General features: G+C 44.3%; 1 protein-coding gene across 3 annotated transcripts in view; it reads left to right on the forward strand.

Annotated features, from left to right (window-relative positions):
* PTPDC1 (protein tyrosine phosphatase domain containing 1) overlaps window positions 1–25,697 on the forward strand; it is a 980,126-nt gene that overhangs the window by 495,329 nt on the left and 459,100 nt on the right. For all 3 annotated transcript variants that reach the window (XM_069643571.1, XM_069643572.1, XM_069643573.1), the window contains exon 3: window positions 21,495–21,666. In XM_069643571.1, the coding sequence (XP_069499672.1) occupies window positions 21,495–21,666 (172 nt within the window). The remainder of the gene's footprint in view (window positions 1–21,494; window positions 21,667–25,697) is intronic.

Consider the following 25,697-nt stretch of genomic DNA (forward strand, 5'->3'; position numbering starts at 1 on the left):
TCAGCAGGCTGGGAAGCTGTTGGAAACCACTGCAATGTCTACTGCGCAAGCCACAACGAAGGGAAGAGGCGCTTGGGCGACACGACGGCCGCACCCCACAACAATCAAATCTGTCACGCAAGCAGGCAAATCCTGGGGTGCAAGACACTACTAGGCACAGCGAGAACTGGCGGCTGACATTGCATAACCCTCAGCACCCCACGCCTAGTGAATACTATTAGGAGGGGAAGGGGCGCACCCGGAGTGACAGTCAACATCCATAAGAAACAAGGAGTCAAGAAGGTGCACACAACGGGTCGCTATACTGACAGATCAATATACATTGCGCTGCCAACTATGTAAGCGCAGTGACATTGCACCATAGGACAGCCATTTCATCGCATCTTCACTTGATAGCAGAAGCATGGACCAACACGATAAACATAAGCAGCGGGATTATACAAAGCTGGAAAAAAGTGTAACGCGCATTCAATACAGCACACAGGACATTGTTAGTTACATTATTAGGACAAGTCACAGATACCTCTCCCATCTGGAAAGAAAGTCCAGCGACAAAGCCAGAGCGCACATAGAGAGCTTGAGCCGGAGATCCAAAAATCTTCTCATATATTCACGCCTAACCGAGACCCTGACACCCCTCCCGGCGTAGACGAGGAGAGATCGTGATTCTTGCACACCCATTGTTGTGATTCGGGGGAAGACACCAGTACACAAGGACAAACCGGGGCTCTCCTGGGAACAATGCCCAAGGGGATAGGCCCCAAAAAGGGAAAAGGTGCCATTGATAAATTTACTACAACAGTAGCCAGAATAGACACTATGGCGGATCCCAGCGCTATGCAGGCTAGTCCAACTGCCTCTACTCTTCCAGCAACCGCAATGGATCCACAAGCAGTGCTTGCATCCATGCAGCAAGGGTTCACGGTCCTAAATGATAAACTGGACGGGATCAACTCTAATGTGGCGACCATAAGGAATCAACTAGAAAAAGCTACCGGCCGCATTACAGAAGCGGAAGCTCATATCAGTATGAATGAAGATTCACTTGAAACACTTCGCAACACTGTGACTGAGATGGTGAAGGACCTGGGATCGGTGAAACTCAAGTGTGAAGACTTGGAGGCCAGATCGCGACGGAACAACATTCGCATAGTAGGGGTCCCGGAGGATGCTCTCAAAGCCCTGTTAGAACTGGCAGTGGGAGATCTGCTTAAAGAACTGCTAGGGGACCCGGGATGGTCCCCCATGTTTGTAGTCGAAAGAGCACATAGATCACAGGCACCGCGCCCTAATCCAGGCGCATACCCGAGACTGATCATTGCTAGAATAATGAACTACAGGGATAGAGATCTGGCCCTACAAGCCAAAAGAGACTGAAACTTGGCTCAAATATCATTCGAATCTTCCCCGACTATACAATGGTGGTGCAACATGAGACGCTCTTTCACAGGAGTCAAAAGGATGTTCCGCGAATGTAAAGTTCCCTATGCAATGCTTAACCCTGCCACATTCCACATACAGCATAATAATAAAACTTATTTTTTCACCTTCCTGGAGGAAGCAGCCAGCTTTGTAGAAGCAAACATCGGGACTCAGTCAAAACAGACACTGAAAGGTTCAAACGGCAGTAGGAGTGGATCCCCCATACGAGGACAGGAGGGATAATCCCAGGAAACAACATCAGCAAATAGTCAAGGAGAGGACACAGCTTAGATATGTTAAAACATTTAGATGTATGTAAATGCAGGTTCCTCTGTTTTCATTATGAGAAAAATTAACAGAAAATACTAAGGTTTAATGCAGAAAAGGGCAAACGAGTGATATCTTCTTACCACGGCAGCGCTCCCTGATGCAATTGCATCATCCACATGGATCTTTATGGAGGAGGAGGGAGGTAGGGTCATGACATAGTTGAAATTCGGCGAACTATGAGGGTGTGGGAGGGGGATAGGGGGAGTTTAAGGGGTGTTAAAGTTAAAAATGCACAGATACGAACCACACCAACACACAGGGAATTTTTGAGACGATTCTACGACACAGTGCTGAAAGATGGAGCTACTGTGAATGGCTAAGAACGACACAAAGGGGATCACTTTGTTGAGTTGGATTGTACGGTGCCTGGGGATGCCGATTGAAAGAAGGAAAACAATGGCATATATTAACATACTTGGGGCACAAGTGGTGTATCTTCTGGAAACTCATTTACTAGACCACCACATCGAAAAAATGGCACCTGGGTGGGGCACGCACCAATACTACACGTCATATTCCAGTAGGGCGCGCAGGGTACTCACACTGATACATAAATCAGTCCCATTCACTCACTACGATTCAGAGAGTGACCCTGAAGGGCGCTTTGTCTTGGTGCATGGGAAGTTTGCAGAAGAAGAGGTACTATTGAATCTATATGGCCCGGACATAGACGATCCGAGATTTTTCTCCAAGCTATTTAGAAAATGTAGAAACTACCCCACTGCCCAGTTAATCTGTGGGGGTGACTTTAACACAATTCTGGATACCTGCTTAGATCACACTTCTGTTGCCCCAAGGTCACTTACTAATGCATCCCGCACCATACACACCCACATAACAGATCTGGGACTTCGGGATGTCTGGCGCTCACTCGATGGCACACAGAGAAACTACACATTTTACTCCTCTGTACATGACATGCACTTGAGGATTGACATCTGGCTATTATCACAGAGGGCACTCGGGTGGGTATCCAACACTGCTATACTCCCCAGGACAATGTCAGACCACTCCCCAATCTTGTTGCATCTCCTAATCCCTAAAGTTGTTACCCGGAGGCCCCCATGGAGATTTAAAGCCAACGCACTGGCGCAACATGTATATCAGAGTAATTTATCCCGACATATTAGCAAATACTTTGAACACAATGATGACACGGTAGAGACACAATGCAGGCCTTCAAAGTCTATATAAGGGGTATTGCTATGTCCACTGAATTTGGGGTGCTTAAAGATATTTGTAGAGAACTGAAGAGGAGGGAGGAAGAGATTGCCAACCTGCAGGAAAAATACATAACAGACCCCAGCCCACGTAACAAACTAGACATTAAGACCCGATTGGAGGAGTACAGGAGCACAGCGGACCGAGAGGTCTGTTATTTTGATAAACCTGCCGCAGCAAGACGGTATGGTGAACAGGAACGTCCCGGACGGCTCCTGGCTCACATGGTGAGAGGGGAAAGAGGAAGCACTCTTATCCCGTGCATATCCTGCCCTGATGGGACAGTAGTGACGGACCAAAAACAGATAGAGAACGTGTTTTACGATTTCTACTCCCAGCTATACTCTCCTTAAAGTACAGCCATGGAAGCAGAGCTAGATGAATACCTATGATATGATATATGATATGATATGATATGATATGATATGGTATTTGTAACGCGCCTATACACAAGTGTTTCAAGGCGCGACGAGGCAGGGAGGGAGGGAAACAAGGGGAAAACAGACAAACGATCCTACTAGGCCAGGTGTCATTCAGATCGCGCAAGTGCAGAGGTAAGGGGAAAAGGAGGAAGTGCAGGGGGGAGGAGGTGGGGGGGGGGAAGTGCAGTACAAGGTAAGTAGCGTAAAAAAAAAAAAAAATAAAATAATAATAAATAATAGAAAGGGCCAGCTGGTGGCAAGTGCGAGGTAAGTGCAGAGCAAGTGCTGGGAAAGGGGCTGTAGGGATACAGTGACAGTCCCACAGTGCAGGGGGAGCCGGGGAGGCAGTGCAGGTGGAGAGTGGCTGGGCCCTGGACCGAGGTTGCTGAGAGTGGCCCAGATGCAGGTTTGAGCTGAGTTCAGTGGGGAGTTAAGCAGGATTAGCAGGGGAGAGGGAGAGAGAAGGCAGAAGCGAAGAGGAAGGTTTTGAGGTGCTTCCGGAACCGGAGATGGTTCTCCTCAAGTTTCAGGGAGGCAGGAAGGCTGTTCCAGAGGGAGGCCCCTGCTGCGGAGAGAGATCTACCCCCAGCTCGTTGCTTCGAGAAACGGCTGACCATGAGGGAGTTGGAGACGGATGAGCGAAGGGCTCGTGAAGGAAGATATTTAGGAAGAGAGAGTTGGAGGTATTTTGGTCCCAGGCCCCAGAAGGCCTTGTGGACAATGCAGAGGGTTTTGAACTTGATCCTCGCGGCCACTGGGAGCCAGTGAAGAGATTTCAGTCCTGGAGAGATACGGTCCCTGGGCTTGAGGCCAAGGACAAGTCTCGCAGTTCTGTTCTGGATAAGTTGCAGAGGGCGGAGAGTGGAGGCAGGCAGATTAAGATAGAGGCTGTTACAGTAGTCCAGCCTTGAGAGAACCAGGGCTCGAGAGACAGTGAGCTTCTGGGGGAAGGAGAGGAAGGGAAGAATACCTCTGAGGAGGTGCAGCTGGTAGTGTGACTTCTTAGAAACGTCAGATATATGAGGAGAGAAGGAGAGTGTGGAGTCGAAGATGACCCCGAGGTTTTTAGCCTTGCAGGTAGGGGCAGGAAGGGGGCCAAGGGAGGCCGGCCAGAGAGCTGCAGGGAAGGAGGGAGTGGGTGTGCCGATGAGTAGAATCTCAGTCTTACTGGCGTTGAGGCAGAGGTCATTGGCGGCGCACCATTCATGGATAGCAGACAGACAGTCGGAGATGAGGGAAGGAGAGGAGGAGGCTGAGGGTAGCCTGAAGATGAGCTGGGTATCGTCTGCATAGCACTGGAAGTAGGGGCAGAGAGCGGCGATGCGGTGGGCAAGGAGTGCCAGATACTGGTTGAAAAGCCAGGGAGAGAGGTTGGATCCCTGGGGGACACCACAGGTGGAGAAAAAGATGTCAGAGAGGAAGGAGCCCATTTGGACCTGGGAGGGTCGATCGGAGAGGAAAGAAGTCAGCCAGGCCAGAGCCTGACCAGTGATACCCAGGTTATCACGGAGACAGTTGAGCAGGATGGCATGGTTGACAGTGTCAAAGGCAGAGGAGAGATCGAGCAGAATGAGAACACAGGGAGTGTTGGTATCGAGGTTCAGGAGCAGGTCCTCACGGATGTTCAGGAGAGCAGTTTCCGTGCTTCTGGCAGCTCTGAAGCCAGATTGATGGTCATGCAGATTACCAACAGAGTCAGCATGGAGGTTAAGCTGGGAGATGGCCAGTTTCTCCAGGAGCTTACCCAGGAAGGGAGTAATGGAGATTGGGCGATAATTGGCCGGGCAGGAGGGGTCGGCAGAGGGTTTCTTGAGGAGGGGGTGCACAAGGGAGTGCTTGAGGGGGGATGGGAATACTCCAGAGGCGAATGAGTGGTTGCAGAAGTCAGCCAGGACAGGAGCCAGGGAGTCGATGTGGTCCTTGATGGTTTTGGAGGAACAGGGGTGAACCTGTTTAGACGAGGCTTTCATAGATCGGACTTGTCTGGAGACCTCATCAGCAGAAAAAGGTGGAAAAGCAGAGAAGGAGGGTGGAGGGGTGGCTGCAAGAGAGCAAGAGGGAGAGCTGGGAAGAGAGGGAGGGAGGAGAGAGGAGGAGAGCGAGGACAGGATGTCCTGAGTTTTTGAGATGAAGTGCGAGGCCAGTGCAGTGCAGAGGGCCTGGGAGGGGACAGGAGAGGTAGAGACTGCAGCAGGGTTGGCCAGCTCCTTGCAGATTTTAAAGAGTTCGGCCGAGTTGTTTGAAGCCTCAGAGATGCGGGCTTGGATAAGGGCTCTCTTCTTGGTGAGAACGGAGAGCCGGTATTGCCTTTGGAGCAGGCGGCAGGCCAGTTTGTCAGAGGATGAACATGAAGCACGCCATTTCCTCTCTGCCACCCTACACTTGCGTTTTAGGGTGACGAGATCCGAGTCATACCAGGAGTTACATTTGGCTTTGGGCTTCAGGCGGATTCTCATGACAGGGGCAAGGATATCGAGAGTATCAGATATAGAGGAATAGAGCATGGAGAGGGCTGTGTCAGGGTGGGAGTCAGCCAAGGGGGGAGGAGGGGGCGAGAAGGTAGCAGCAAAAGCCTCAACTGACACGCGCTTCATGGGTCGGATGACCGAGAAGGTGGGTGGCAGTGAAGAGGGTGGCTTTGCCTGTGGGGTAGGGAGGGAGAGGTGGGAGGATAGGAGAAAGTGATCACTCCAAGAGAGAGGAGTGGAGAGAGGAGGAGAGAGGGGAAGGTCAGAAGAGATCAGAGCGTCAAGAGTGTGCCCTGCAGAGTGAGTAGGCCCAGACGGGAGAATAGAGAGTGAGAGAGAGTTACAGAGTTCGCGAAAGAGACCAGTGGGGGGACAGGAGGCATCGAGGTGGATGTTGAAGTCACCGAGAAAGAGGAGTTGGGTGGTTGAGGACAGGAGTGAAGAGGAGAGGTCAGCCCATTCAGAGAGGAAGGAGGAAATTTGACCAGGTGGCCGATAGATAGTAGCCACGGTAAGGGAATGGCTAGGAGAGAGAGAGAGAGTCGGCAGACAAGGCATTCAAAAGAGGAGTAGGTCTGCGTAGGAGTGACAGTGGCAGGAATCCACTCAGGGAAGATAAGGGCAACACCACCCCCTGAACGGTTGGGCCTGGGCACGGAGAGGATCTTGTAACCGTCAGGTAGGAGTGTGTCGAAGCTGGTGGCAGAGCTGGCTGTGAACCATGTCTCAGTGAGACCGAGGACGTCCAGGTCCAGTTCCTCAAGAAGGAACACACCCACTACACTTCTATCAAAAGAGACAAAAGTAGCGTTAGAGACACCAATCACGATTGAGGAGATTTCGTATGCCATTAAATCCTTAACCAACTGTAAGGTGCCTGGCTCCGACGGCCTAGAGGCCGAATTCTATAAGGAATTCGCCAATATCCTGGTGCTAAGACTCCACAAAGTCTGGTCAGAAGCCCTAAATACTGGCAGGTTACCCGGATCTACATGTGAGGTGATCACACTGTTGCTCAAACCGGGGAAACAGCCTGAAGACTGTGGCTCCTACAGACCGCTCTCATTGAATAACAATGATGCAAAAAAGTTCGCGAAAATCCTCGCCACATGGCTAACTCCCCTGATGATACACATAATCCACAGGGACCAAGCCGGGTTTATACCAGGTAGATTGATGGCAGCGAACATTCCATGCTGTTTGAATGTATTGACCTCGACTCCCAAGAACACCCAAGGGGTAGTGCTAGCATTGGATATCCAGAAGGCCTTCAACACGGTCTACTGGCCCTTCTTGTTCAGAGTCCTACACAACTAAAATTGCACCCTCCATTTATGTACTCCTCTTTGCCTTGCTTGCAAAAGCTCAGCCATCACCTGTTGCCATGTTGAATTGTGCCTCACTGCCTAGAACTGCTTTTCCCCATGTCGTTGTGCATATGTCCTAACTAAATGTGCTCCAGGTTAGCTGTGAGAAGTCACCCGCTTCATAGACTGTTCACTTCTTTTTTCTTTTTTTTTTTTGGCTCTGTTTTTGTAGTGTTTTTGTACTCCATCTCAGCAGCTAGAATTAGCTACATTAGGAAGGGAGGGAGACCCCAGCCCTACCATCCTGACTTATTTTGCGAACACTTCTCTCTTTTCTTGTGAATATTATCCCACACTACTTTTAATTTAGTTGAAAGGATTGGCAACAGTTTTATTTTATTCTTCTTTGACAAGACGCCACTACGACTGCCTTATTATTATTTGATGTTGTAGCCTACTCCCCTCTTAGATTTAGGTTTCAATTAGGCATTTTCCTCACCCATTATACAGTTTTAACAAACACCCTTGAACTTTGATTATCTGTGTCTGTCTTTACTGTTGCCACCATGAATTGCTTCTAGGGGGGAGTTGGGACTTTGGAACATCCTATAAAATAGGATGGGGTAGATTAACCAAAAATGGGGGAATACTGCATCTCACCATCGGCTGCCTCACCCCCACTCCCCAAAGACACCTCACCCAGGTGACCCTCCCGCTCACAGGTCCACCCCCAGGGTGTGGATCCAAAGGCGATGGCCGTGGCCTGGCTACCTGAGAGAGAGATCCCAAGGGACAAGCGGGTGAGACACCCTTTGGTTTCTCACATAACATTCTCACATAACATAGGTTTTCTATGCAAGCAGATGCGCAATATTCTATTTAATAACTTTTTTATATAAGACGATTTCTATTTGCAAGCCTCTGTAACATCAACGGCCCCCTTCATATGCTAATATCTTTATGCATAATTTTGAAAAATCCCATATTTTAGAGAATCCAACTTGGTTGGATAAAAAATAGTCTGTTGGAGATGATACATTGACGATATCTTCCGCATTTAGGACGGCACAAGAGCCAAATTAGACCACTTTCTAGAATTTGTGAATTTGATACATTTTAGGATTACATTCACTTTGGATATTGGGACACTCACCTTACACTTTCTTGATGTTGAAATCCGTCTTTTTGATAACAGGTTTAACACCATCATCTTTAGCAAACATACTGGTGTTCATAAAATCCTTTGCTACAGCATGTTCCACCCATGCTGTATGGTAAAATGCTTACCATACAGCCAATTCTTAAGGTACTGAATGTGAAACCCTGAGCGATATTTCTATATAGAGGTTATTCTGTAGAAAGATTGTCTTCAGCATGTGCAAAGGCCTCTGCCATCAGTAAACAATATCTCTTGAAACCAAAATGGAGGGACATAGTTATCCGAATTCTTCACATTTTATGTTACTCTAATCAGAGTGTGCAGATCTTAAGGCTCATTAAAGACAAATTGGAGTTGTTACACTTCAATCCTCGGTTATAATGACTCTTTCCTAAACCTCCTATGATGGCCTATAAAATGGGACAGAATTTTCGAGAGAAATTGACGCAAGCAGTACGCTCCATACCCAACACAATGAGACTCTTGGGCAAATGGAAGACTAGTACCTTTCCATGCCTCAATTTCTGCAATTGCAATAATATTATCAAGGCCAATTCAGTACTACATTCATATACAGCCAGAAGATTAGACTTAAACACTTTTCTACTTGTAACATAACAAATGTGATTTATGCCATCAAGTGCCCATGCAGTTTATGGGCCAAACCACCAGAAAGGCACGTGAATGTTGGATAGAAAACAAGTCAAATGCTCAAACACATAATCATAAATTACCAGTGGCTAGACACTATATGGAGAAATGTCACTATCTCTCAAATGAGATTTGATTCTAGAAGTACTAAGGAATCCCACAAGGCGGAGGGGATTTAGTTAGAGATATATACTGGATAGATTTACTCAAAACATTATCTCTAAAGGGAATGATTGAATAATTCTCTCTACATTGCTATATATGAAGTGAGTCTTGAGTTGTTACCTTGTAGTTATTGATGTCCTACTTACATGCTAGGTCAATTTACTTATCCATATTACCCTTTTCTAACATAAACCGCATATATGGTTGTTTTTTCCCTATTTTCTCATGCATGTATGTCCAATATGTTTGTATATGGTTCTCCTGTCTGTTCCTTTCTGTATGGGGGACCCTATGATAAATCTTAAGTCAACCTTATGGATTTACCTTTTCCTAGAGTTCAGTTATTTTTTTTAAATGTCTGTTTTATGTGCTCTAGACCTCGATGATTCTGAGTTTAAATCTTTATCACCTCTTAGACATTTAGTGATTTATATACCACAGTATAAGAATAATACATCTTTGGAACACTATTGGGTTTCTTTCAATAATTTTGGAAACGTAAAATGGATTGGGAATATTTCTATCCGTGTTTACGATTACTAGTCGAAAATCCTTCAATGCTTTTCACTATTAAGCAGTTCTATTTAGATCATAAATGTGGCATATGCAGGTATCCAGTTTTTTCTGGAAGTTATTCTCATGTTTGTCATATCATTTACACTTATTCACTGCATAGAAGATTAATTTTTTACCTTTTTTTTCTATTTTGCAATCGCCGTATGATGTAATCGCATTAAGTTAACATGGAACCATCATTTTTATATTAGTCACACGGAACACTGGAGTCTGTACATGGTACTTTATCCTTTATTGGCATCACCATGTGATGACACCATCGCGTTAGGTCAATATGGAACCATATTTGTTTATATTAGGCACACAGAACACTAGGGTTTCAACATGCTACCGCACTGTTCTACACTTTTGTTAGTAAAACTTAGTCATCACGTTATTGTAATGGGTTATATATAATGCGCTTAATACCCAGAGCTTTCTAAACGCAGACCCGGGAATCGAACCTGTATTGCTCTACATCGCGTTGGCCCTGAGCTATCCTCCCAAGACAGATGATGGGAGTCATCTTTGTTTATACATTAGACAGTGCACATTACACTGTGTAAATTAGACCAGTACACTGGTTTTTTGGGACACCACCTACTTATGATTTGAAGGTCTTAATCAATGGCTTCTTGGTGAGTTACATTATGTTATGTTATTGGGATTTTTACCATGCACTGCTGCCATTTTCATGGTCTCCAGGTGCCCTGGCGGATATGAAAAGGAAGGGGGTTGGGATAGGTTAGTTAGTGGGATTGATAGGTAAAAGTGCAAGAGAGCTTTGATGTGCTGTTGGTTGCTTCAGTTCGGAAAAAACCGACCACTGTGTGTGCTGCTATGTTTTTAGTTGGTTGACGTTGTGTGGTGGTTGGTGCATGGTTGTATATGGTTGGTTTATGTGCATTTTGTTTAGTGCCCTGTTGGGTGTTGTGGAGTGTCTATAGTTGCTGGTGTGTTTTGTTTTGCTGCGTAGGTATGTGTCTGGTTTTTATAGTGTTGGAGGGTGAGTATGCAGAGATTTTAGTTTGGGTTAGTCAGCAATCATCGGTCTTTTTCTGCAGGTTGGGTTGATCCATTGGGTTAATATTATTGTATGGGGTCGGAAGCTATATTTCTTTGGGCAGTCCTGTTTCAGGTTTCTATTGTGTTGTGCTTGCAGTTTTCCTTCGCTTGTGTTTCCTCTTTATCTTGGTGAGTTAAAGAGACATGTTTTTAACAGTTTACTGAATTTTAGGTGATCTTCTGTTGTTCGTATTTCCTTTGGTTCCAAGCTCTCACCACTGTGCAGAAGAAAGCTAACCCCCCCCCCACCCCGAATGTATGCTTTGCGTATTGTTTTGGTTTGATGAGATTGTCGTTGCTGGACGTTAGTGTTCGATCAGGTTTCTAGATTGAGATTTTTCCCTGTATGAATTCCGCTCCTTGGCCTGGATTGCTCTGTGGATTATGCAGAGTGTTTTGAAGAAAATTTGTTTTTTGACCAGTAGTCAATGTAGTGTTCTCAATGCTGGTGTAATGTGTTCTCTCTTAGTGAGTCTGAGGAGCAGTCTTGCTCCGGCATTCTGTATTCGTTGTAGTTTGTTTTTTCATAAGGTATTCTGGCATGGATGCTGTTGGTGTAGTCTATTCGTGACATGACGAGAGAGATGATGGTGATTGTGCTGTGTGGGAAGTTGAAGAAGGGGAGTATCCTCTTGATGGTGCATAAGTGGAAGAAGCATTTCTTAACTACTGCATTGACTTGCGGTTCTAGTGTGGGTTGTCCATTAATATTCCGAGACTTTTTACCACTTTAGATGGTTCTGGTGGGTTTCCCATTTTGGTAGACTATTGAATGTAGTGATGGTTCAACGGGTCGGTGGGCGTGATCATGATTTCTGTTTTGTCCAGATTGAGTTTAAGGCTGTTGGTGCACATCCAATGGTTTATTATCAATAAGGGCATGTATTTTTAACTCCTACCTTGCTTGGAAATTGGAATTTATTTTCCCTCACTTTGATTTATATACACTTTGGTCACGTTCTGTGACACAGAAACATATGGACATTCAGGTTCAGCCTGACTCAGATTTTCAGCTTGACCTGGATAGGCAGGTATTATTTTGCACTTTCTCTTTCTGTATGTCTATAGCTGAGTGTATTTCTTGGTAGACTTCAGTTAGATACTTAGTAATAATCAGCCACTTTCCATGCCTACCATTTGGAATACGTTAATATGCCATATGAGGACTTTTTTATGACTTATGTTTATCTACACATTATGATTGGAATTAACTTAATTTTTACAGAGAGGTCTATGTGAGTGTAAAGACTGGAGGGAGTTTATCTGTACTCCTCTCTCTATATGGCAGAGTAGAAGCACAGATCACCCCAGCCAAGATTCTCTATATGGTAACGTCAGAAGAGCAATCAAGGTTTAAGCTCTCAGGAGGTGATGCAGGCTGATTCTTAAGTACAGTGTGGTCCCCAAGCCCTCACAAAGGAATGTCCACACACTGTTAGTGATAACACAGTTATTTTATATAAATAAGGCTCACGTTATGTACACAATAACACACTTTGTGCTCAGGCATTACTATAATGATAAATGTACAATTTCTATGTGGTACCACAATTACTCTTTGACTCCATTAAAATGCACCAACTGCTGACAGTTTCAAATGGCATACAAATCAATAGAAAACGATATAAACAATAGACGTGGGAGGAGAACAAGTTGGTTAAACAATTGGCAGAATACTGCACCCCTACCACTAGGCACAGTTCTGTGTGAGGATCCTCCCACATGGGCAACCTGTAAATAAAGTATGGAGGGAAAAGTGGCAGAATAAGTCAATATTTATCCACAGTGCTTGCACCAGTAATGAAATTGTTGCCTAAGTATGCGGGTATACTACCAGTATACTACCACTGAATGGTAACAATAAACAGATAGTTCCCAGTAACACTGCGCCACTTAGATGCTAAGGTTAGTTGCCAGTTGGTATTTATTTTAAACAAATTGGGGTATAAATTACACAAAATAAATTGTCACTTGTAGCAATGGTAGACAACACATGGAATGGTATAAGGGGTGGACCACCGGACAAAGGGCCAATGGAGCAAAACAATAGTAAGGTACACATTGGTATATCATAGAGAGAAAGAAAATAATGAAAAATCAACCAATTTAGGTGAAAGCAAACAAAAGAAAAGCGAAAAAACAGGGTGGGGCGAAAAGAGAAATGAGCAAAAAAACAAAATCATTAATTGCAATGTGATTAGGATAACGCGACTAAAAGAAGCAAATCTTGCCATAATGCAGGTATAGGGAAAATAGGTAGTACCTTATGTATGGTATTCAATTTTTTAGAGGCACAAAATGTGCCGATTCTGTAACCAACTGAGATGAATGAATTAGATGATGGGCTGATGGCAACAATTCTTAATTCAAAAATGCACCATATAAATGAAAGCCACATACCTCTAATACTTCGCTAATGCAGCAAATTTCTAAAAGGAGGGCAATTAAAAAGGAAAGAGGATTTATTTTAACGTATTCCAAAGTAATGGAGATTTATTTAAAATGCAGATCGATAAATTTGCTACGTATTATCAATGAATGAGGGGAATAGAAGCTGTTGCACGTAAACTATTGTAAAGAATATATGATGCGCATTGCAATACTTCCAACTCAGGCAGTGGACCGCCGTATTGTGATTAGCATGCAGCTATCTCATATTGCCTCGGGGCTGTAAGAAAAGGTTCTTACCTGGTGAAGATTTTAAGTGAAAATGATAGAAAGACGGGAGCGCAATCGAGTGCGAACCCGTGCAGAAATTTAAGGTGGAACCTCTGAACAGCTCAGCCATGAGTCCCGGTTGAAACCAGAACATAGAATGGCTCACGAGGGGCCACCATCTTAGGTGAAGCTGATCATAGTGAGAAGGAGCACGGAGGTATGGACCACGCCCAGTATGCGCAAGTCAATTATTCAAGAATCGCACTGAAAAGGCAATCAAATCAAGGGAAACAATTGATAAATTATGTATCAACAATTAACTTAAAAAAGTGCTAACGTTTATATGGCAATGTATCTATCAAAATTCGAAAATTGTAAATGATTGCGCAGAGACAGAAGAAAGGGGGAATTGATTACTCTGAAGATGAAAAAATATGTGAAACACTAGTGGTCAAATTGAGCAATTAGGGGAGTGCTGGATGAGCCACTCAAAAGGGAAACGGATATGTGAACGAGACATACCCGTTAACACACGCCTGCTTGGAAGACGTGTCCATGTGGTCGCGTTACCTAAATACAGGTAAAGGGACATTTCCAGATATACAATTTTAAGTAACATGTTCAGATCAGGCTCACATACATATAATAAGAGTACACTGGCTAAAGATTACAAGAGCAACAACGTACACACTTTGTATCTACAAGAAAACCGCAAATTCGTGGTCAGAATTGAGGCCATTAGATACAGTTCGGTATTTGCAGATGAGTCTGGCCTCTAATTGGCAAGGTTTGAGTGTCAGATTGCCCCCTCTTTGTGGCAGTGTGACTTTGGCCAGACCCACAAATGTAATAGTGTCCTTACAATCTAGTTGGTGCTTTGCTTGCCAGTGGCTAGCTAATGGATATTTAGCATCTTGTCTGCCCTTAGTCGACAAACGTTCTCTGATCCTTATTTTCAATGGTCTAATTGTGCTGCCGATATATTGCAGCCCACAGGTACAAATAATGCAGTACACCACAAACTTCGAGTTACAGTTAATAAAGGATTCCACATTGTGGTCACCCTATCGTCCAAAATGGACAGTTGATGTTTCTAATGAGTATTTGCACATTGCACACTTCCCACATTTGTGTAACCCTTTTATTTGAGCGGAGTGCAACCATGTTGTTGCTTGGCTTGGCATGCTCATAAAAGAAGGGCATAGCTTATTTTTAAGCGTCTTGCCTTTACTATATGTAATGATCGGTTTGGGATCAAGCCAGTTAGAAATATCTGTGTCTAAATGAAGCAAGTGCCAGTGTTTCCTCACTATATTGTATACTTTGTGACTATCTGCATTGTATCTAGTAGTGAGCCTGAATTTCTGGGAGGCTGTTGTAGGAGTACGTGATTTAGAAACTAGCAATTAAGCTCTCTTCAACTGTTGTACTTTGTCAATTTTGTCAAGATGCATACCCTCTTGATATAAATCTACATCTAATCAGTTCACTTTCTGTAATACAATCTTGCATGTCTGAGCAATTTCTTCTAGCGCCAATGAATTCCCCTTTGGGGATATTGTCAATGACATGTTCCTTGTGACAGCTTTGAGCATGTAGAGTTGCATTAACTGAAGTGCTTTTGCAGAATGTTTTCGTTAACATTACTTCTTCAGTCAATGTGATGGTTAAATCAAGGAAGTCTGTCTTAGTTTGGCTGCATGTGTAGGCAAATTGAATGCCCCAATCATTGTTGTTGAGGAATAGAACAACTTGTTGGAGAGCATCTTCTGTTCCTGTCCTTATCAAAATAACATAATCGATGCATCGTTTCAACAGATGTATATATGGTAAAAAAGCCTGATTTGTGAAGACCTATGTCTGCTCAAAATGGTGCATAAAGGCATTTGCGAGTGCCGGGGCAAAGCTAGCTCTCATCGCGATACCAATCAATTGCTTGAAGTAAATATTGTTAAATAGGAATACATTGTTTTGCAAAGTAAATAATAGAAAATCCTTCAACATTTCCATGTGATCAAAATAAGGTGCAGATGATTGGCAAAATAAGAAATTCACACTGTTGATTGCTTTTGAATGGTCTATTAACGTGTACAATGCCTTTACATCAAGGGTCACTAACCAACAATTGTCCTGAAAAACAGGTTTATTCAATATTTCTAATATATGCATCGTGTCCCTGAAGAATGTCGGTGTCAAAAGTACAGCTGGTAATAGCCATTCATTAATGTAAACAGAAATTGGTTCGAGAAAACCCCCTCCTCCACTCACAATAGGGCTTCTTTCCTGGATATCTACAAAGGTAAATAAAGTATATTGACAAGCCCAGTCCATCTATGGTTTAGCAGAGTCGTATTTCCTTCTACAAATGTTCTACTACGCCAATGTACCTGGTTTAGCAGAGTTCGACGTCGGATCATCAACAGATCCTTCTTGAGTGCATTCCCTTTAAGGCAGGAGCCATGGATCGTCTAGATCCCTCAAAGAAAAGCGTGAACGATGTTGTCGAGGCGCAAGCTTTGATCCTTGCGTTGCTTGTCTACGATCGGTCGTGGATGTCCTGCGAAGATGACGCATGCGGTGCACCTCGATGATGATAGTTCGTTGACGCAAAGAGTCAATGAAGAACGTAGGCCCAGCAAGGGTGTCGGGTCATCAGCGTTTGGCGAAAGCAATTGGGAATCGATCACGGCTGGCTTTCGGATCTTCGTCAGAGTGTTTGTGGACTTTGGGTGGCAGGAAACTCACTAACAGATTCTCCTCGGTTCGGCGGCGACCTTGACTTTCCCCAGTGGGGCAAAGCGGTCGACTGTGATGAGCAAGGGAGTCCTTGATTCAAAGGTCTTAGGCAATGGAGCGCTGCAGCTCCGGTCAATGATGATGGTCATCGACGGCGATGGACCTCAATTTCCAGCAGCCTTTCGATGACTGACTTCCAATGAACCTTGGTGAAGGTTAGCTGGTGCACGATGTTCCCTCGTAGCTCGGGAAGAAGTCTCCTAGCCATGTCCTCTCTTGGATCAGTTGTTGGAGACATGACAGCTTTCGGATTGCGTCAAAGGAGAGCAGCAGCAAAGCCGCCTTCTTGCAGCTGGGCTTAAAGCTTAAGCATCAAGTTTCTGTTTCAGCTTCTGAACAATTCCAGTAAGTGAGAGGTCCCCAGATATACTGTTCTGTCTCTCATCCACACTGCTGGGCCAATCTCAGCAGCCCTTTATTCAATGGGGCATTCATGCAGGCAGGCAGCCAGTCAGGCTCAGAGTGCATTCAGGCCATTCTTCTCCATCCAGACACTCACAACAAGGAATGTGGATTGGGAGAAGTACCCAGCCATTCAACACTCCACACAGCATTCATACCAGTTTTGGGCAGGGTGTCTCAATCATTGTGTCACACACTAGAACCTAGACACCCAGAACATGAAATGTATATTGGTCACACACTTCATTCACCCAGGTCCCACCCCAAGGGCGTACCCACAACATATAGTTACTGGGAAGGCTCCAGCCAGTCTGGCCTGAACTTCCCCACAATACCGTATATAGAGCTTCTGCCCAACAGCCAATCAGGGGAAGGGATATAGAGTAAGGGCTTCCCAGGACTTTGGGAAAACACAGTAACCGGCAATAGAAAGCAAGAGGCCACAGGGGCCGTCTTGTCTTCTATCAGGAATCAACTGATTCCAATGGCAGTGCCTGGGAATCCCAAGATGGATGATACTCAGGGCACCTGTCAAATTCAGCATAGAGCTGCCACCAGCCCATAGCCTGCTCTGTGGGGCCACACACAGTTGCCCTAAAACATACACTAGGGGTACAGGGTTGTACCCCCACCCATGGGTGCCACAAGGGTATCCCAAAAGTTTGTTCACCACAACCAAAAAGAGGAAGAGCTGCACTGCCACGAGTTGCCCATGGACTCCTGTGCAGAAAATAACACAGAACACATATGATAAAAGGAGTACAGGACAAGGACATGGAGGCCCTGTCCCTCCAATGCATTTCCAGCATCACAGTGAGACTGGTCGATTTGGGCTTGAAAGTTTAGACACTTCTTCAAAGACCTTTTTTTTTGTACATTTTTGCTTCCCTGCTAAAAATGCAATCTGTGATACTCTGTATTTTCTGTTGATTGACAGATGTCTACCAAACACTCCTGGTGAAGAGAACACGCATACCGAAATGTATTGCGTTTCTTCTTGCGAGAATATAAAAGAAAATTATATGGAAAACTGGATTCCCCAGATGTATTGATGAAGTTTTCTGGATTTGATTACTGAAGTGTCTAAGAGTTGCTTGTTTTACCTTATTGTGATAAACAGCTGCTATTAACTGCACTGTATAATATTTTTTATTATATATATCGCCACCGTCTATACCAACAAGACGCTGAAAAAATGTTAAAAGCCATAAATGGCAACAAAGCAAAAGAATTCTGGTCCCTGTTGAAATCCATAGCGCCTTCTTTGCACAACTCCCCAACCAATGCCATGCCAGAGCACAAATGGATCACGCACTTCTCCTCGGTTTTCCAAGCCACTGCTCAAATCACCTGTCAGGATCGTACAATCCAGAAGTCAGCTTGGATTCAACTGAACGACCGGAAAGAAATTAGTAACCATATAAAAAAACTAAAGATCTCCAGAGCTGTGGGCCCAGACGGGATCTCAAACATCGATCTGAAAAACAACTGCCAGGAATGGGCCACTCTTCTAGCCTCTATCTTTCAGAAATGTTCCGAACAGCAATCTTTACCGCCGTCTTGGACAAAAGCTATTGTCGTCCCCATCTACAAAAGGGGGGACATCACCGACCCTCGAAACTATCGCCCCATTGCCCTGTTGGATTGCATTGGGAAAGTCTATGGAAGTTTACTCTTGGACCGCTTCCAATCCTGGGCCGAAAAAGCCCCATGCAATGACAACTACCAATCGGGCTTCAAGAAAAATACGGGAACGATGGCAAACATCTTAGCGATCAGCACCCTAAAAAGTAAAGCCCGGGAAAAAAAATCACGAATTTACATTGCCTTTATAGATTTAACGCAGGCTTTCGACCTCGTCGACAGACACCGCCTATGGACCAAACTGGAGAGATGGAATTGTCCCCAAGAAATACTCCAACCAATCAAAGCTCTCCACACGGACACTTCCCTCAGGGTTCGACTCTCCCAAAGAGGCGACCTGTCAGAAGAAATTCAAACCGGGCGAGGGGTAAAACAGGGATGCCCGCTAGCACCTGCCTTGTTCCTTGCATACCTCGGAGATTACGGCGATTCTGTAGACCTGGAGCACACGTTCCCGCCGTCCCTCGCATCCTCAAAAATAAGTTACCTTTTGTACGCTGACGATCTAATCCTCCTGGATCAAACTCAGATCGGCCTCCAGAGACAATTAACAAACCTTCTGAGATATACAGCTGAAAACAACCTAAAAATAAATCAAGAAAAAACAAAAATAATGACGCTGGAAGGAGGAGGGAAGAAAAACAAATCCTCTGGAAAATTCAAATGGTACTTAGAGGGCAAAGAGATCGAGCTGGTACCCGACTACAAATATCTAGGTGTCCAGATCGACTCCTCAAAAAACGAAACATCTATGCAGAGCGCTTTGGAAACAAAGTTGGGGAAACTAGCCTCACAAGCAAAAGCAATCGACACAAAATTTGGCAAATATTCGTGCATTCCGGTAATAGACTTCTATAAGAAAAAAGTCGTTCCATCAATCACCTATGGAACAGAGGCGATGCCAACAATCCCAGAAAGAATTTGGCAAAAATTGGAGAGCAAGTTCTGGAAATCAGTCCTGATCCTTCCAAAATCTACATCCATTGCTGCAATTCGCCAGGAACTTAGCCTACTGTCACTAACAGCAACAGTAAACCTAAACTCACTTAGGCTATTCAGAAAATGCATTACGGCCGACACCGACCAAATATTCGGCCTACTGAATAAAGAACTTCAAAATGGCAAAGTCAAAATGCTACAAACTTGGAAAAACAAAATCACGTCCAGTTTAGAATCAGTGTCATGCACGGAAGCTGATCTCATTTCTAACCCGCTGCGAGTCTATAAGAAATTGAAAGAACTAGACTGGATACAGACCCAGGACCTGGCCAACAAAAATAAACTCCTTCTCCATCTTCCCACCATGTTCACTAAATTAAATGAGCCGATGAATTATCTTCGGAAATTTCCTAACAGGAGAGCAAGAAATTACATGTTAAGAATCCGGCTAAATCTACTGGAAACAAACGAGATCCTGAAGATTCGAGGCCTCTCCGACTCCAACACATGTCGTTTGTGCAATGTTGAAACCGAATCCATCAGGCACCTATTGATCTCATGCCCAGCAACTCTAGACTTAAGATCAGCCTACATAAAGCACTTTAGCCCAGAGGAACACGGATGGGATGAAGCTACGTGCTGGAACAGACTGATAGGTGGGGACCGAAACAGCTGGTTACTAGCATCAACTAAAATTCTGCAATTCACCATGCAGAGAATAGAGTCCAAACGACCCCACCCTTCGTGAATCTACCAGACTCCCTCTGGGCTTCCTTCCTTAGTGAAAGACTTTTCTTCATTTTCCTTTGTAAAGTTCTAAATGAACATACACAAATAAAAAAAAATAAAAAAAAAAAAAAAAAAAAAATATTTTTGCAGAGGGGGTGGAGATTCTTAGAGTTGCCGCTGTATACAAAGTTCACATATTACAGAAGACTTCAATTGCGTTTTTTGTGTTTCTCTTTCAAAAAATCACGAGAACTAGTACCTTTCATTGTGCCATTGTTTTTTTAATGTTACTAAGGTGCCGACACGTGTTTCGACCACTTGGGGGTCTTTATCAAGGCGGGTGGATCATTTTCATATACACTGATCTGGGGTAGCTGTAATGTTTGGCAATATAGGGCACTGGGTAGTGCTTCTGTTAGCAGTGGATGCTCCTAATAGCTTCCGCTTGTCTGGCCAGTGTATATGAAAATAAATGATTACTATATGTGTAGTCCGAAGTCCCCTTTCCTCCATACACCCTCCGTCCGTCCCCTTTAACAATGTAGTTAGTCCTTCCAGTTGTACGTGGGAAAGGGGCTGAGGTAAGGTAGCTGGAAATCAAAGCGTCAGGGGCGCCATGTATGCCAGTGCTCTGTCACCCCCCCCCCCCCCCAACTCGAGTAAAGCAATCTGCGCAAAATAACACCCCTAGACATACATTCAATGTGATCTTTCATTGGCAAGAATGCACTGTCATCTCATTTTCAGTATTCACATAATGATTACATTTTTAACATCCGCTGCGAAATACCTGAAGTTTGATGAAAAAGTGTTTTTTAATTCATTAAGTTCATTGGAAATGGCGCCAGATTTGTTATTGCATATGAGGAGTGTTTTTAGATACAAATGAGAACTTTAAGCTAAGTTATGTTATTGGGATTGACGCCACACATCACTTGCTATTTTCTATATACTTTTTATAACATTAAAGCTACGTCCAATGACTGCATTGCTTGTTTAGAATGTAAGGGATATACAATTAGTGATTACTGGTTGCCATAGAAACCGCACAGCCTATCCAGTACAAAGGTTTGATTTTATGGACACAGCCACATAACTCGCAGTTGATGCTGAGCAAGTTGGATTTCGCTTGCAGTTCTGTTCCCAGGCAGCGCACGCTCAGCAGAGGAGATTGGCACCCACCGCCATGCAGGGCTCACCCAGGAGACTCTCAGCCGTGCATGCGCTGAACCACTTTCTGCATGGCCGGAGACACTCTGCATCAGAAACTGTGAACCGAGTGCTACAGAGACGCCGCAGCTCGGTGATAGAGGTCCTCTCCTCCTCCACACACCGGGTCATGGTGGCGGTGGCATCCGTGGACAGCATAGAGATAAGCGACAGCCTCCCGGAAAAGAAAAGTAAAGACACTTTTAAATGCATAATAGGCACTTCAACCAGATATACGAAGACAGGAATCGATATTTTTCAGATTCACACCACCCTGGTTTGATGTAAACTTTGACTCATTCCAACGATTTAGAGAATGATCATTTTGATCCCCTTGTGTTTTTTTTTGTAGGAAATGCAAGGCGACCAACTTCAAAATACACCAAAGTGGGGGAACGCCTGCGACACGTAATTCCTGGACACATGCAGTGCTCGATGACATGCGGTGGCCGGGCTTGCAAGTATGAAAACCCAACCCGATGGAGTGAGCAGGAGCAAGCCATCAGAGGACTCTACTCTTCCTGGTAAGTCGCCGCACGTTAGAGGACATATGCTGCATTATGACACTTGGTGACATTTACACTCAGCAGAATACCACGGATTTCTGTAATCGTGACACACTGTGCAAATAAGGTTTCTCGCGGAAGCGATACTATTGTGGAATATCTCTCTCTTTTGTAATCGCTTGACAACAAATACTGCATTGGAAATAATGATATTTATATATTCATTCACTTAAAATATTATTTACTGTGCATTGACTCTGATGGTGTAAACCCTCGCTGCGGAAACTTGATTATATTTATTTATTTATTACATTTATATAGCGCGCAGGCAGCCCAGGGGCATATTATAACTGGTGGCAACAATTGACATACTTATTTACTCCCAGTAACCCCTTTCTGATGCTGTAGTGCCACTTTAAATAGTGTTTTTTCACACATACATGATGGTAAAAACATGGGAGTGAAATGAAACAATGTGACGTGTACAAAATGTTAACGATCAGTATTTTTGCTGTATTACGCTTGGAGCAGTTGTTGCCCACACACCCCATACAGCAATGAAAACAGGGAACATCCGAATGCAGCCATCCTTGCTAGCAGTTTTTCAACAGTATTAGGAGGACGGTAAAATCGCCTATTAGAATCCAGATATCAGGATGAATGGGCAGTCTTTGATGTGTAACTTGGGAAGAGACGTGATTTGTAGGTGAAAAGTAGTTCGCATTTTACCCTATCAAGGTAGTACTTAGATGGGAAGGTAGTAGCTATCTTACATGATTACTCATTATTTGATCGCCCAGATGGGTTGAACGTCAATTCTTATTGCCTGTAGTCAGCACATTTAGTGGTGGAGGATCAAGGGTGTGGCAGTCGAAAACATTTAGAGGGCCACATAATGTATAACCACAAAGGACACAGGTTCGAATCCTGAAAGGGCAGGAACAAGCCCTCATTCTTACGAGGTCTATAAACTGAGTGCCATTACATTGGTCAATAATAACACCTTTCATTACAGTGCGTAGAAGAGGGAGAAATTGCAGTGTTTAGAAGCGGGATGCGCTATATATAAACCTGATATTATTACTTGCATGGCCGTTATTTACAGGTTGGTACAAAGGTGTCTGCCGCCCTCCATTTGATGGCGCTGCAGATTGTTCCTCATTAGTCATCACCTCGCATGTTTAAATGAAGCATGATTCCCCTTTGCGAGTAGCAAATGGAATCCCGCTTCCTTCACTTACACGGTTAAAGCTGTTTACAGCACGGGGCTGCCGGCGCCCTCGGAAGGCCTATTCAAATTGAACAGACATCCCACCCACCTCAACAGAGCGACTGATTACCTGAGAATGATTAGCCAGAAGAAAGGCATGCAAGGAGAACATCACGGGGGAGAGGAGAAAGCTGAACAAGGTGTGAAAGGGTTTTTCTACCCTATGTATTGAGATGGGAAGGATGCCATCTCCACCTCCGGGTGTACTGGGCGCCATTCATAAAAGACATTGGCAAAACCAACAATTTTGGCTTGGGTAGGCATTTGCCATTTAGTGCCCCACTATTAATATTTGGCCATATGATGGTGACAGCTGGAAAATGGTCTGAGCACCCATGCATATGTCAGCGATTGGCATATACCTATTTTATACCTATACATAAACCAAAGCTGTTGGCTTTGCCAGTGCTCATTTTTAATGGTGCTTCAGTACGAGCTACAGTTGCGATGACACACATGTTGCTTATAAATCAAGTGGCTGAAGGCACACTTGGTTAAGACATTTTTAATAAATCAGAACCTCATTTACAGCATAGTAAAGGCCGAAGAGGAACTCACCTTTAACATTCAAAAGGGTGAAAAGATTGAGCGTCAACAAAAGGTGGACTACCAGCTACTTATATATAGTTTTCTTATTGGTCCTAGTACTATCCTCACGACAGTGTAATATTTATATATAAACTGCAGGTACTAACCTCAGGCCCATGAACTGAATTACCTAGCCTGTCAAAGGCTTGATTGCACTTCCCTTCCCATTGGACCACGAATGGATGTGTTGGCACTTCTCTGTTTTCTTCTCCTGCACTTTTGATCTGGAATCCGGTCCCACTTTCTTCACCCACTGGCTGACACAGAAGTATTTCCTCTCACTCCCATCAACCTATTTCCTCCTCTCCCCTCCCACCTACTCCCTTGTCAACACCTTAAAGCAATTTTCTCTACATGTTGGTGATGTACAGAACAAGGAAACATCTGAAGACAAGGCTGCTTATGGCCTGTGGCTAAAAAGTAAAATAGGGCTTTTTATATAATCGAAACAGCCTTGCTACCCCCATTGTACCTACCTCTTTAGCAGGAAAGGTTCAGCCAACTTTGCTAGGATTTGGGTCTTCAGCTTCAGGTTGCTAAAATGGATGAATTGAAGTGTTTCTACCATGCAACCGGGCAGAATGAACTGCATCTTGCCACAGGTTACCAAAAACACAACCCGAAAAGTTGTTTTTAGTGCCCTCTGAAAAGAACGTTTGCAATCAGAGGCCAATAATCACCATGAAAGGAACTCCAGAGACGAGCCCTGATCTCTGTGGTTTTGAATTCCCAGGGGGAAATGGACACCGGATTAGTATTTTGAGCTTGCAAAAACTAGCAGGGTGATATGGATGAATCTTCTCAAGAAGTACTGCATGTAGACACTATAAACACACTTGAAAATCATGCACAATATTGTACGTGAATCCTTTGGAGAATAGGGAACTAATGCAATCATACTCTATAACGGATAAAGAGTAGAATTTGGGGAGTTTAAAAATAAAATGGCCACAGCATTCTGTACAGTTTGCAGTCAATTAAGTGGACTCTCTGGCATTCCAACAAAAAAGGAATTTGCATAATCATGTAACGGTTTATTGAGAAGCCACCCTCAACACGGGATGTCCCTGCCCTCCCCACTCAAGTGGTTATTCAACAAACTGTTTAACAGATTCTCTTTTTAGCCCTATCTCAGGCACATATCATGCCCCTTGCACCCCTCGCCCCTGAGCTAACAATGAACCAAGAACCAGCCCGGTGTACGGGAAATATATTGGTTTTTAAATTAACAGTAATAGAAATTACCTCAAAAATATCGAAAATCCCTTTATCCGCGGCACAACACAATCAACTTCTCTCAGCATAAATAAATCACAAAAGTGAGTTAAAAAGAACACAATCACAATTGTACACTTTTTGCCAATTTCACTTCACGAAATAATTACACAGATCAATAATATAATTTCGCCCAAACTTTTTGTTTAAAACAAACACAGGGTGATTTATCGCTTTGTTTTTCAGACCCCCTCTTGCTTTGGTCTATGTTGGGAAGTCGGACAGAAAAATTGGAATGCTTTGGGGAATTTTGGGTTTCAGACGCCCCCTTACTGAAAGGCCTGTTGCGGAAGCTGGACAAAAAGTTTGGACCGATTTAAGAACAAAGACACCGCTCTTCCTTAAGATGTCGGGGTCAGCTAGACAACAAGGATTACCCAATTAAATTATAGGCTATAGTATTCAGCGCACACTGCGAAGTGAGCTTTGTTAATTTCGATTTTAACAAAATTCACCCTGTAGTGTCCTGCCAAATGGGGAATTAATTAAATAAATATTTTTGGTTACATAGGCTAAGGACCTAAAGTTTCCCCCCACCCACTATAAAGGGCAGGGATATAAAGCAAGCAGACTCCCCTCTGCTTTTGGTTTTGCAGGTCTTAGTTCTACTTACATAGCAAGCCTCTGTTTAACGTTCAGGAAAGCCAGCTGCATCTCGGGACACTCTGGAAAGATAGGGCAGGGGTCTGGTCACTCCACTCTCAAAGATAGCCTCATGCTCTCCACTCTCAAAGATAGCCTCATGCTCTCCACCACAGGAACCAGTCAGCCTTGAGGCCTTCCTAGAAATAGACGGCTCCACCCAGGTGCACTCTCACCATCTGGTAGCTGTATGTGGACACAAGAGGAGATGGCTACGTTTTAGCAGCCTTCCTGATGGTCTGTCTCTTCTCTCTGTCCTCCTGTCTTTCTCCTT

Source organism: Ambystoma mexicanum, chromosome 2p (genome assembly GCF_040938575.1).
Source record: "Ambystoma mexicanum isolate Mex_15411 chromosome 2p, UKY_AmexF1_1, whole genome shotgun sequence".
NCBI lineage: Eukaryota > Metazoa > Chordata > Amphibia > Caudata > Ambystomatidae > Ambystoma > Ambystoma mexicanum.